Source organism: Cupressus sempervirens, chromosome 10 (assembly GCF_028749045.1).
Source record: "Cupressus sempervirens isolate cs-2001-9-10 chromosome 10, ASM2874904v1, whole genome shotgun sequence".
Lineage (NCBI taxonomy): Eukaryota > Viridiplantae > Streptophyta > Pinopsida > Cupressales > Cupressaceae > Cupressus > Cupressus sempervirens.
Genome location: NC_143127.1, coordinates 254,153,051 through 254,166,542, shown reverse-complemented (window position 1 = coordinate 254,166,542; position 13,492 = coordinate 254,153,051). Strand labels below are relative to the sequence as shown.

Genomic DNA, 13,492 nt, shown 5'->3' with positions numbered 1-13,492 from the left:
TCATCAATTGATTTGTTTCTAAGGAGAGAAGTGTTCTTCACAAACAACAAATTGTTTTTAATTTCAAGGTCTCGTCATTGGCATTGGAACGACTTCTTTGTTGTGGACATTCATGGGTCCATTTTCTATCTCCTATGAGAAGGATATATGTCATACATTTGTAACAAAAGGAGTACCTAGTTCCATCACATGTACTAGCTGGTTTCAATTTTTTCTCCATTTAGAGAGGAAATTATTTCCATGAGGTTTTCTCCGTTGCTCAAATTTTTAGAGATTTATTTGTTTGATATGTATATCTCATCAAACCTTATAGCCAAAGCCCATCCATCATTCATTACTATAGCATCTTTGTATTTCACCATACTCCCTAAGCTGCACTTGAGATGGGGTGTTAATGTAAAAGGCAATCAATTACTCGTTATTATTAAGAAATATTAGCACTAGCATACTACAGCTTACTTCATCTATGTGTTTTTTGCTTGTTTCAGATCATTGAATTAGAACACGTCATGATTTAAATTAATCATATCTTATGGTTTCGGCTACGGTTGCATTTTACCCTATCTTCAAGTGTTATCATTGTATATTGCAATTTTTACCTAATGTAATATTAGGCTTCATAAAAAATTTGTCATTTTTCTCATGTGATAGTGTGTTTAAAATTGCAGGTGATCTTTCAAATGCAGCAGGGTTCAATCATTAACTCCAATAGAAAATCCCAGTTTATAAGCATGCAAAGAAGAGAGAATCATTTATAAGCATGCAAAGAAGAGATAATCATTCATACTTTAATGTCAATGGTCAACTCCAAAAGATATTCCAATTACTGAGTTAACACCAAATCAATCTTTGCAATACCCTTAATACAAAAAGGACAACAATATTATTCATTAAAAACACTACATATTATAAATCCTCCAGCTAAAAATGAAATGTATCACATGTCTGACATGCACATTAGCAAACAGAACAGCTCTGCGGAACTAACAGAAGAATCATGAGTTCTTCACAAAATAAACCAGAGTAAGACCATTGATGGTTGTTTATAAGCTTAGTAACTCTCTAAATAACAGAAATGCTCGACTTAAAGAGATTTGTAGAGCCGATATTGATTATCAAGTGAATATTGCATTATCTAATGCAGGACATACTTCGCAACTTATTAGAGATCACTACTCTAAATCTTCATTTCAAAATTTCTCAAGTTCTAATTATAAAGGTTAATAAATGCAACATAGAAGTACATTAAAAACCATAATAAATATGGTACAAAAAGTTACTAATACCCGAAAATGATATTTGTTGAATTAACACATTTTACAATGAAAAATCAGACAGTTCATTTCTACTATTTTGTATGATTAGCATACAACTTATGTTTCATGATATAGTCAATCACAGGGTTTGGTGTCAAGTACTTCACAGATAGTCCTCTTGCCAAATTTTGCCTGCATCAAAGATAAATTGCAATGCTATGTCAGTCAGCCAGATAAAAAGATGGTATCAGGGATAGTCAAATTTGCTATAATGTGACTTACATTTCTTTTCACTAACTATACAGTTATCCTTATGAACAAGAAAACCCAAGAAAATAAAGTTCTTGTCTTCTGTAATAAACTTGACTAAAATTGTTTCTAGCAATGTAATTGTGGCTGACATAACAAATTTACTGCATTCAATATTTGGTCATCCATTACTACATTTTCTCCTCGTACAAAATGCACGATATGTTTTGATTCTGTTGTCCTGCTTCACCCAACAAAAGGGGAAGCAAAATACAACAGCAATTCTCTTTAATCGATTTGATTTAGACATGCAATCCTGCAGTGTGAACCCTTAGCTCACAAGAAATGAAATTTTTGAGCTATAAATTAACCGACTATGACTTAGAGGCTTGGATTAAGTACTCTTAGCAGATTAAGTTGGCATCGTATAGGTAGCCAACATAATCACAGCTACTTGAAAACAAATTTGCCTTTGTCATACTGCCTGCCACCATCCTCTTTTTAAGGCTCTAAGTCAACAATAGAACAGTTTCTTCTCAATTAGCACATGTATTGCAAAGTTATCTGATGTTTGTAAGGATCATTAGAAAGATTAAGTGATAGTGTTTAACCCTTGGTTGCTGAGGGGATTGTTTCCACATTGCTTTAAGAGTAGCTTTGAAATATGCATGTGGCACCTCTTGTCATTTATTTTGACGCTTCAAGGTGACAATGTAGTGGCAGGGCATTATTAACAGAGTAAAAGAAATCATTTGTCAAGACATCAAAGAATTTGGATATCTGAATTTTCAAAACAAATAAATAAACCTTCTATAGCAATTGAAAAAATCAAAACTAAATCAGACAAATCTGGCCATCTGAAAAATTCAGACCGAAACCAAGTTTTGTAACAATGTGGCAGGGTGGTTGTGGATGTCACAAATATGTGAGTTGAATAGATAAAGGGATCTTACAAAGTGTGGGATTTGAAATGACAAGATGATGTTCAGGATTTGAAATGACAAGGCGTACTGAAGGGTTTTAAGCGGTGAAAAACCAGTACGGAGGTGCGGCGGGACGAGTTTTGAGTGCAAGAAAAAAGGGCCTCAATTGGGACGGCGGCAGGAGTGTGGGGTGGATGGGAAGGGGGCTGCAATACATATATAACTTAAAATGCTAATTATGGAAAGATATTTTAGTATAACACACCAAATCCAATATATTTGAAGTTTGTACATAGCAAAATGAGAATTCAAAAATTGCAAAACGAACAAGAACCATTTAACATTCAACATAGTAACATACTCATTAGTAATCAAATATGCAGTAAATAATAAATATTATCTATCATAAAGTTCAAATCCCAAAGTCGCCTTGATCATGATTACAAGTAACAATAACTGAATAATGAGAGTACTGCGGCATGATATAATGAATTGCGATCAATATCAAACTCAAAGTGAGTAGAAACTACAAAGTCACACCATGTCCCCACTGCACCCAAGTACCATACGGGGATAGGGACGGGTGTGGCAGTGCCACGATAGTGGTTTGGGTGCTCGAGTGCACTGCGTACTTGTCCTGAGGATGTCCCAACACTCAGTTCGGTGGGGTCTAGGACGGGGTGCACATCCTTGTGTTACACTGATTTAAAGTGATAAAGGGAAAGTGGATGAGAGGCTCCTTTCACCTTAAGGGTCCTCAATGAATTTTGGCAGGATGAGCTTTTATACTTTTAATTGATTTGGCTTATGCTTATGCAATCTTGGGAATTTCCCTTCTAGATATGAAACTTTAATAGTGGTAGGCAATTGATTTGATCAAAATGAATCCCCACTCTTGTTTGCTCCTAATTACCTCTCCCTTATTGCCTAAAAGATCTACAACTTCATTGCAACACCAAGTTTGTTCTTCAAACTCATAACTTTGTATTACATCATTGATTTTGAAAAGCCTGTCAAAAGCTATATTTTGTTGATGATTCTTTGACAAGTCCTCCCATCTTGGATTTGTTTGTATTCCTATTGCTACCCCAAAAATATTTAATTAAAAATCCCCATGATAATGTGGCACTGAAACTTCCTTGTTGGGTGCTTGGGTTCTTTGTGGGTCCTTTTGTGAAGGACCCACAATAAACCCAAACACCCAAGAAGTACCAAAGAGTGGTACCCAAGAAAATATACCAAAATATGTGCAAGCATATGAAATAAAACTTTTAAATTCTCATGAAATCATTGTATGAATATATCATATGAATCTCTATATTAAGCCTTCAAATATTTAAAACAAATATGAAGTTTCTTTGACAAGTCCTCCCATCTTGGATTTGTTTGGATTCCTATTGCTACCCCAAAAATATTTAATTTAAAATCCCCATGATAATGTGGGACTGAAGCTTCCTAATGATGCTTCTAATGAGAAAAATATGGATTTTAGATGTCAATTTAACTTTAATAAGATTTTTAGACGAGCATTTTCATTTTTGCAAATTATGAATATAATATGAGGTATTTTATTTTAAATTTTACAAGCATCACTCTTCCTTTTATATTTTAACTTCCATGTTTGAATACGTACATGGATAAAACCAAACCCGTACTCAATTGGCAACTTAATATTATTTTTTTCATATTTTTATTCACAAGGACAACTCCAAGAATTGGAATCTGTAAACTTTTGATGATGCCCATATCAGATTGCAATTTTGATTAGGAGCATGACTTCTTCCTAAGACAAATGAGCCAGATTGTCTCCTAACATTTTGCTCCACTTCTAGTCGGAAAAGTCTACTAAATGCCCGCTTGCACCCAATGGCAACATTAAAATCTCTATATGGTGGTAATCTCCCTAGCAAAGAAAGTACCTTATTGCTATAGTACCTAAGAGATAGTACATATGCAATGAGGTTTGTTAGTGAACAGTTTTTCCCTTTTAAAATATTCATGAATTCTTGACTCTATTCCCATATTTAGAGAAAAACACATACACCAACAATGAGTTCCTTTTCATAGCGAACTCAATGTATTTATAGATACAACTCCCTCACTTCAAAGATATTGCAATTTGAATCTTATTATAAAAGAATGATTTCCACAATTACTTTTGATCAAAAAGCATAAGGCAAAACATTCAATTCATAATGATGAAAAGAATGTGCAAATGGAAAAGCAATTCAAATTTCATAACATTTATTAGCCACATGACTAATTATCATTGTGAAACAAATTTAAATGAAGATTACATGAAGGCTACTCTGGTTTTTTTTGGATTCAAGATCAACATATAATGCAAGGAAAGAACTAGTTGCACATACAATCACTCCCACACTACAATGAAAAGCATGTTCCAATAAAGAATATGATTTAATAGGCAAGATTCATATACCAAACCACACGATTTCATATATCATTGCACTAAACATATCAATATTACAAATCCAAAATCTGATAACTAAAAATGATAGTATCTAATCCAGAGTACTGATCTCATCAAAGTCATTTGAAATAACATATATAGCCGTGCATGGCCTGAAATTCAGTTTTCAAAACTAACTCCTCACAAAGTTAATAAACTACCAAAGTCTTAAAGAAAAAGCTAGAACAACTAACCAAAAAGGAAAGATTTTATTGGCATGCAGCCTCTAAACCCTATCTCAGAGTCCATATTATACTCTTGGCTCACTAGTAGGCCTCCATATACATCTTTCCATAGCTTGTGGGCCACCATGAAACCAATTAACTCATTTTTTTGGGGTACACTTAGCTACTCCATCCTTAACTTCCACATGGCCATTATCCTGCTAACATGCCCCACCTTTCCCTCCTGGTCTTTCAAATGAACATCATAGAGTTTTCTCGAGCTATGGTGGTGAAGTCTTTGATCGAGAGTTCTTTGATCTATTTCATGATTTTCATCTTATCTTAGAAAGCAAACACCACTTCACTCAGCTCTCTATCTAGCTGACCTTCAGTCTCCATGATCCTGATGTCGATGCATTTAATATCATTGTTCAGAATCTATGTGAGATATCTAGGTCTTTTAGGAGCTCAGAGCATTCCTCTAGACACGTCATTCTAAGTTGCTCTAGACACGAACAAGAGATCGCATCAAGTTTCTCAGTAATAAGTTTGTCTACTTTGTATGCTTGAACCTCACTACTGTGGATGATGACCTCATCCCATTTTACTTTTTTTGCTTCCCAGGTGTTTCGCTCTAATTCGAGCTCAGCCATGCATTCATTCGCTCTTGTTTTCACCTCAATGAAATTGGAAATGTAATTAACTATATTAGAAGCTATTGAATCTACCCAGTCATTGAAAACACAAACCATTGACCTGTCTCTTTTCATCTGATCTAGAAACTTTTGATTTGTTGGAGAAGTGACATCAACAACGGAGGTGGAGTCAAGAAGAGCTAGGGCATCAAGATTTTGCAGAGTATGAATGTAGTCAATCATCAAATATACAGACTGCTTCAAATCCCTCTTGTCTTTCTAGTCTTTCCAGATTCTTTTGGCAATCCTTGAATTGCTAGCCTAGAAAATCTTCATATCTATAGCACTTGTTGCAGGTCCAACATCAGTCCTTTCAACAGTATAATCTTGTGGCATTATATCATTACAATCTTTAACCTCTACGAGCCTATACACATCAGCAACCCAACGCCTTGTTTTCTCATACAATTCAAGTATAGTTTCCACCTTGGATTTCTTGCTTCTAGGTGTCTTGCCTAAGCATTTACTTACCATGTCATTTACTAGTATAGTTACCGGAAGCATACTCCTCTTCTTACTAACTCATAGGTCAAACCAGTTGGGTGCAAAGGATTCACCTTTAGATGGTGGGGTTTAAAAAACTAGAGTGTTTCCAACAGCCAACGAACTTAGGGTATTAGTACCATAGACTGCCTACTAGGTGTTCTGGTCCATAGCTTTGCTTGGAGTTTCAACAATGGACTCCACTTAAAGCTTGCTTTCACTTTATTCCTTGTCTAGATCAACAATTGCTGCTTGTTGAACCTTTTTCTTCTTGCTACGTGAGCGAGTAATCCTAGATGAATGTTGAACTTGAATTGATCTCTAAGCGGGGGGTTCAGCTTCATGTTTGGATTCTACATTACCTACAAGGTGACATGACAGTTTGATTAGTATGAAGAAGAGGCATACTTGGAACTAGAACTAGTAGAGCCTTTTTAAGGACTCTGCCTAGCTGGTCCCAATCTTGATTTCTTCTTCTCAATGAACCATTTCTCGGTTGTATAAAAAACATGGAGTCCTAGCCTGAAGTCATCTTACTTTGGCCTAACCCAATCCAATTCAAATATAGGGAAAGCTTCAACTTTTTCACTTCTTTGTTTTCCTCTTCTTCAACACCGGTGACATCCATTTGCAAATTGAGATCTCAAATAAGTTTCAAGGTGAACCTAGACCACCACCTCTTCCTCACTTCGGAGTCATCTTCGCAATCTGCCTAAAAATCTTCTAATTGTGGCACATGAACGAAAGAGGGATGTAGGTTGAATTGAGCTTGCGCAAAACCATTGTTATCAAACTTAGCTCGAGCAACATAACTAGACAAGTTCATAGTTTGTAGTTTGGCTTCCAAACCGAAAGCATCCTTGATGCTTTTACAACAATAATGGCCAAGTTCGATTGGGAAGACATAGCCGAAACCTCTCCTTACTTTACAACCTTTGTCTAGCTCTACTACTTGTCTAGAAACTTCAATTAGCACATAACGGTCCAAGCAATATTTGGGCAACTTTAGGGGTTCACCTCTATAGCCTTCGACTCTTAGATATATAAATTTAGAAACTAGATGAAGAAGCTACCATAGATTGTAATGAGTTGAACCGCTTCTTCCGATTACCTTTTATTTTCTTTACCCTATAATTCAAAGACTAATTTCGCTAAGAAAGTATCCTGGACCATCCTGAAATCTTTAGAGTTCCTCTTCCTCTACAGCAAGGGGTAGCAATCATAAATTACCATATTAACATTCCAATCTTCATGAGGTGAACCTTTCCATTGTCTGGAACAAGCCAAGATGTAGAGCAGATATGAGGACATATAAAAGCCAACAGTTCTAAATACTTGTGAAACCTCTTCATGTAGTCTATCTACTATGACTTCTTCCCTATCAATATACTTTCCTTAGTCCAAAATGGTTTGAATGAAAAAGTACATCCAATTTTCCTAATGGAAGGCATGTTGGTTCCCTTTTATCCTATTGAGGAGAATGATGATGTCTCAAATCTCAATAATCATATGTTCTCATGTCAAGGGTCATGGAAAGCGTGAATTGCCTTTCTCTAGTTTAGCCATTGAGTTCTTAGCAATAGTGTTGTTGAAGTCCTGGGCATTGGTGGTGAACTGGACATAGGATAGGCTGACGGTCCAATCTTCATATACTTCTTGAGGTAAGATTCTCAGGGAACCCTTTACTATCATCCGAATCACATAGACTAAGACTTCTCCACTATGTTTCCTAATACACCTTTACGTGGTGTCATACCTGTCTTTGCATTCCAAAACTAATTCTAGATGAAGGATTGCTTCAAGAAAACCCCCAGTCTGCACTAATCCGCTCAAGGAAATTTTCTCAGCAATCAACCCATGTTTAGCCTTATCAAATCTTGCCACTACTTTCTCAATCTCCTCTTTTGCAAGAAAAGTGTCTCCTAATTCTAGCAGGAAAGTAGTTAAGGGTCTTTTCCTTAGGCAATTTGAAGCGAAATGAAGCCATAGAATAACTACAGGATTTCAAACTTGCATGAAATCAAAAGAGGAAAGAAAAGAAACCAAACAAGTTGTTTCACTGCTAAAGGAAAGAAAAATGGCAGCTCTTAGAAGTTTAAGAAAGAAACTCACCACGTAGACTGCATAGAAAATCCTTTGTAGGCACACTAAATTGCGACCTCCTTTTATCTCCAGAAGAAAACAAAGTTCTTACCTTAAGCAATCATGGCAAAATAATCAAAAAGGATTTTACGGGAGTTCAATCCTGGAGAGCATGTTGCAAAATGATAGGGAAAGTACTAATGTGACATGGCGCATTTTACTCATTAATGAGTACTTTGATCTCAACACATACCAAATCTTGCTCCGTTGTCATTCTCACGAATGATTATTGAATGCATGTCCTTTTCCTATTTTTGAAAAATTAATGAGTGTTCATACTACCACCTGTCTCTGGCAACCAGCTTATTTGTAAGCTTATGAACTATGAACTCTTGAACCTTTGGTGATTGGTTCAAAGTTCAAGTTCAATTTGTCATGAATATGTTGGGATGCAATGTTCATGACTGACTAAAGCCTGACAACAACATGGTTTGCATTGAACTTTGAACTTGAACCATCATGAAAAACCGTTCAAGGTTCAACACTGAAAAGAGCATCGCAATCAACTAGAAGTCAAGGGACCAACCATGCTTAAATAAAAAGGCAAAGTAGACCTTGAACCTTGAACCTTGAACCTTTGAACCAAATGGTTCAAGGCTCAGACAGACTATATAAGACCCAAGTATCCCAATAATAGGTAGACCAACTTTGAACCTTTTGAACATCGAACTTACTACTTCAGGTTCAACTTCAAGGCAATTTTCAAAGATGAGAAAAATTCAAAAGTTAAGTCTAAAATGCGGATAACAAGGTTGCAATGGTATGATCATCTTGTTCCAGTGATGACGAATGATTGATTCCACCCTTTTGAAAAAGATTTCTTCAAGGTCATTCTCTTTGTTTTTTGTATTGTATTTTCTTTATCATCTTGTCCATGCCATTACAGAAATCCCTCAAACATGGCGCATACATACCGACAAACTATAGAATAGTCATGATAGACTTTGTGAAATCCAACACATATCCTACATGAGCCCACCAATTGACATCCAACATCAATGACTTGAACTTTTGGACCCTCTATGATTTGACTGCTTCCATGCACCCCATTGGTTGTTGATAACCATTTCACCCAATGCCTATCACACCTTCAATAGTTGTCTCATAGCAATTGTATGAGATGCAAATAGGGTCTCAACAACATAGAATCATGTTAATAATGCATAAAAAAATCATAATTTTATATACATGTTGAACATGAAATAAATAGAATTAAAGTAATTATTTGAATTTACCTAAAACAATTCAATCTTGAGAAAGTTTTTAAAATTGCTTGTGACATTTGACAATTTGCCACAAACATCTAGGTCTCTTCACCCTCTTGGTATATTTCTTTCACTCACTCTATTTGAGTGTGAATTGCTTGCATCACCAAGTTGAATGAGTGTACAGTGAGTGCATGGTGTCCAGAAAAAGTGCTCATGTCTTTGCCCAACCAAAGAAATTGCAGTCCTACCATTTTTTGCATTGTCTGTGGTGACTTGGACCACATTCTCCTTACCCACTATCTTCATGGACGCAATGAGGATTTTGGAAATGAACACATCTTTGAATTGCACCACACAATCAACCACCCTCAAAAACATTGCCCCTTTGTGAGACACCACAATAACATTTATCAATGGATGCTTTTTGCAATCTTTCCATCCATTGAAAACAATAGAAACTCCTAATTCAACCAAGAATCTCTAATTGGTATCAATGAGGCATCTACACAATTTTTCTCTCTGTGCAATAAAGTGGTAAGCACATTTTCATAGACAGAACTTGTGAAACAAGGAGGTGCATTGCTGAATACTGACACCATTACCCGCCAATATGGCGATCTTGCCAACTTGAATGGAAGATCATTGGCATAGATGCAACCTACATTTTTTTTCAGCAATATCTCTTGATTCCATTTTAAATGTCTTCTCCAATAGACGTCTTTTGTGGGTGGGAAATTCAATTTCTACTTCATCTTGTAGAGGGTATATGAAAAAATGAAGTTAAAGGTCACTACTGTTTCAATGGGTAAAATCGTTTTTTTTTGTGAAAGCATGAGGTCTTTGTTTACCACTTACAACCATTTTATCAGCATCCTCTTGTACTCTTGTGAGTCGCTATTTCTCTGATAGGCAACCCCTTCTCAGTTGGGCCTTCACACATTCCAATCCCTTTCCCAAAAGGGCCCATAAAATGAAGTTTGACTTAACAATAAATGCTAGTAAATTGATTATTACACAGTTCTTCCAAATATATCCCCTACCTCTTGGAAGTTGTTGAATCCTTGTGGTATGTCTCCATAAAGGAGATCCTTTATAATTTTGAATCTTTGGTTTCTTTCCACACCTACTGAACTTTGACTACTAGCCATTCGTACAATCTAATTTTTGCCATCATAAGAAGTTACACATTTTTTAAATAGACCAAAACTAATAAATTCAAGCATACACGTGCAAAATGAAGACATAAAAACATTATTTCAAAGACACTTTTTTCTTTATTTCTTAAAAAGATACAAAAAAACTTGAAAATAATCATCCCAAACTTGAAAAAAAATCATCAAAATCTTTAATTAAATAGTTAAAAGACTAAGGAATAGGGTTAAATTGTTGAATTTGCTCGTTTACCACGAGCAATGATTTTTCCCTCCCAACCGTAGACAATCCACAATTCTCACTCTTGAGCACTACATCTGCTTAATAAGGTAAACAGTATTTTTTACTTATCTATATTCAAGAGTGGAAGATTGATGCTTTATACTAATCAAATAGGCTTCATGAAGGAACACTACCCTTGTAAATTTGGGCCCTCAAATAATATAACAATTATTATATTATATAATAACAGTATAATAATGATATAATATAATTATAATATCACATAATACAAAAATATAATAATTATATTATCGATATAATTATTATATCATTAACTACAATAGTCAATATAATTATTGTATTACAATAATTATATTATTATAAGCTTTATGTTAACTATGTTTGCTTAAAGGAACCTGACTATAGCTACAACAACATTAACACTCCCTCTTAGCTAGGGAGGAATCCTTCATGATAACTTTAGAGTTATAATATCCACCATGGTTTCTCTCAGAGGGTGCCTTCATCATGACTGCTCCCATGAATTGAAAACCAAACAAGCACATGTGCTCATCATGGAATCACTCGTCATGATTTCGTCATGGCATTCACCATGACTACTCTTAGAGGATGAACAAGCACAATCATGGAAGTTCTTCCATGACATCCACCATACCTACTCGCAGAGGGCGGGTTCATCATGCCTAATTGCAGATAATAGAAAAAGTACTCACAACTCAAACTCCTCCCAAAGAAGAGTGCTTTACCACCTTGCCTACTTGCAGATGGTGGTTTCACCATACCTAATCGTAGAATATGCGCAATGAGGGCTTGCACCCTAGACTTCTCCTAAAGAAGAATGCATTACCAAATTGCCTACTCACAGAGGATGGTTCCACCATACCTACTCGTAGAGGGTGGACAATATTTCTCAATGTAGCACTAATGTTGAGACTCCCTTTAAGCTAGAACTTCATTCTCCAAAATGTGAAGTTTCTCTTGGAAGTACAAGAACTTCACTCGAGCAAGAGGCTTGGTGAGAACATCTATTGTCTAATCATCAACACAAATGTACCTCAACTAAATAACATTCCTAGCACCATATCTAATTTGATCTTTACATGCTTTGACTTGTCATGAAGTATCCATCTATTCAAGAATATCCAGATGTTCCCATAAAGGCTTTCCAGACTAGGACTACATCCCATGAATCGTAATTCTCTGGTATGATTTCTTGATCACTAGAGAAGCCATCTCGACATGGTCTAGTCCCTCTGGACCAATATGATCAAGATCTTCAGAAATCAAATGAAGTTGATCCCCTAGCTGCTCCATCTAAAGAATATATTTGATTAGGCATTTGTCTTTGAGCATGGATGTCTTCCATATAGACATCAAGCTTACTACGCTTTCGAAAATGAAAACTCCTCTGAGGCACAATGATCAAGGTTGCTTCTCGTGGCATAATTCACATATAAGTTCACCATCAACGAGATGGCTTGCTTGTGCTTAGTAAACGGTTTCACCAATACCCTACAAGGTGAGGTCGTGATGTTTCTTAGGTTTCACACCTTGTGAACAGGCACCGCCATTTTAATATCTCTCGAACTCTACTATGAATTTCCAAGAGCCTGCAATTAAAAAAGGGCGAATATAACTCTTGACAACTTTTTTGTCTTTGGAGAAGTATTAGTCCATGCTTCTTTGTTTGTATGCAATGAACCTAGCCTGTAAATTCCAAGGCACTTACTCTCAAAATTGAAGATCCATTCCATCATAGTCATACTACTATCTTTTGAAAAAATAAGTTGTGGCTAATATCTTAAAAATCTCAATTGTAAATTCCATGGCAGTAACAACTCCTCGGTAACTGGATCCTTCTGGAAACTCTGTTATGATTTGGATAACAACCAAAAATAGAAGTCCACCCTTGCTAGTACCTGTACCAAGGTTTTAGCTCTCGCTGGAGCTTCAAGAATATTATGAGACTTGCCAGTAATAATGCTTATCATTGAAGGAGTTTCAGACAACTCTATAGATATCCTTATTTGTGCATGCAAAGTAATTGTCATTTGAGGACACAATCTTCATATATCAGGTAGTCGTGCAAATGGTCCTTAGTGTATCCATGCTCTACTTAACCACATTTTCAATGAATACAACTACTAATTCAGAAATATGGATATCTTACACGTGAAGAGTATGAAACTCACACTCACATCTAGAAGTTAATACCAAACACTTTCCATCTGAATTTGTGAGTTATCAGGCCTGGATTGATAAGATAAGTACTTGTAATAATAATGGAATCTTAAAATAGAAGATACAAACATTTTTTTATGCTCAAACTTCTATCAATTCCTGTGTTAATATATATGTGACTTCCTTATCCGATAATTTCTGAGATCCTCGAGATGAAGACCACTACTTTGTAATATCCCCTTTTTCTAGCCATATTTCCCTGATGCATCGTTAGCCATTTTGCCATGGTCCTGTGGGCTAACTAGGATTTTACAGGGGTCAGTGTG

The 13,492-nt window shown here is 35.8% G+C and overlaps 1 protein-coding gene across 4 annotated transcripts in view; it reads right to left on the bottom strand.

Annotated features, from left to right (window-relative positions):
- Positions 1-844: 844 nt before the first annotated feature.
- LOC149533587 (uncharacterized) overlaps positions 845-13,492 on the bottom strand; it is a 189,469-nt gene continuing 176,821 nt past the window's right edge. For all 4 annotated transcript variants that reach the window (XR_016356673.1, XR_016356675.1, XM_089803068.1 and 1 more), the window contains one exon: positions 845-1,448. Coding sequence is in view for 2 of the 4 variants with exons in the window: in XM_089803068.1 (XP_089659194.1) it covers positions 1,349-1,448 (100 nt within the window). In the remaining 2 variants the exon portion in view is untranslated. The remainder of the gene's footprint in view (positions 1,449-13,492) is intronic.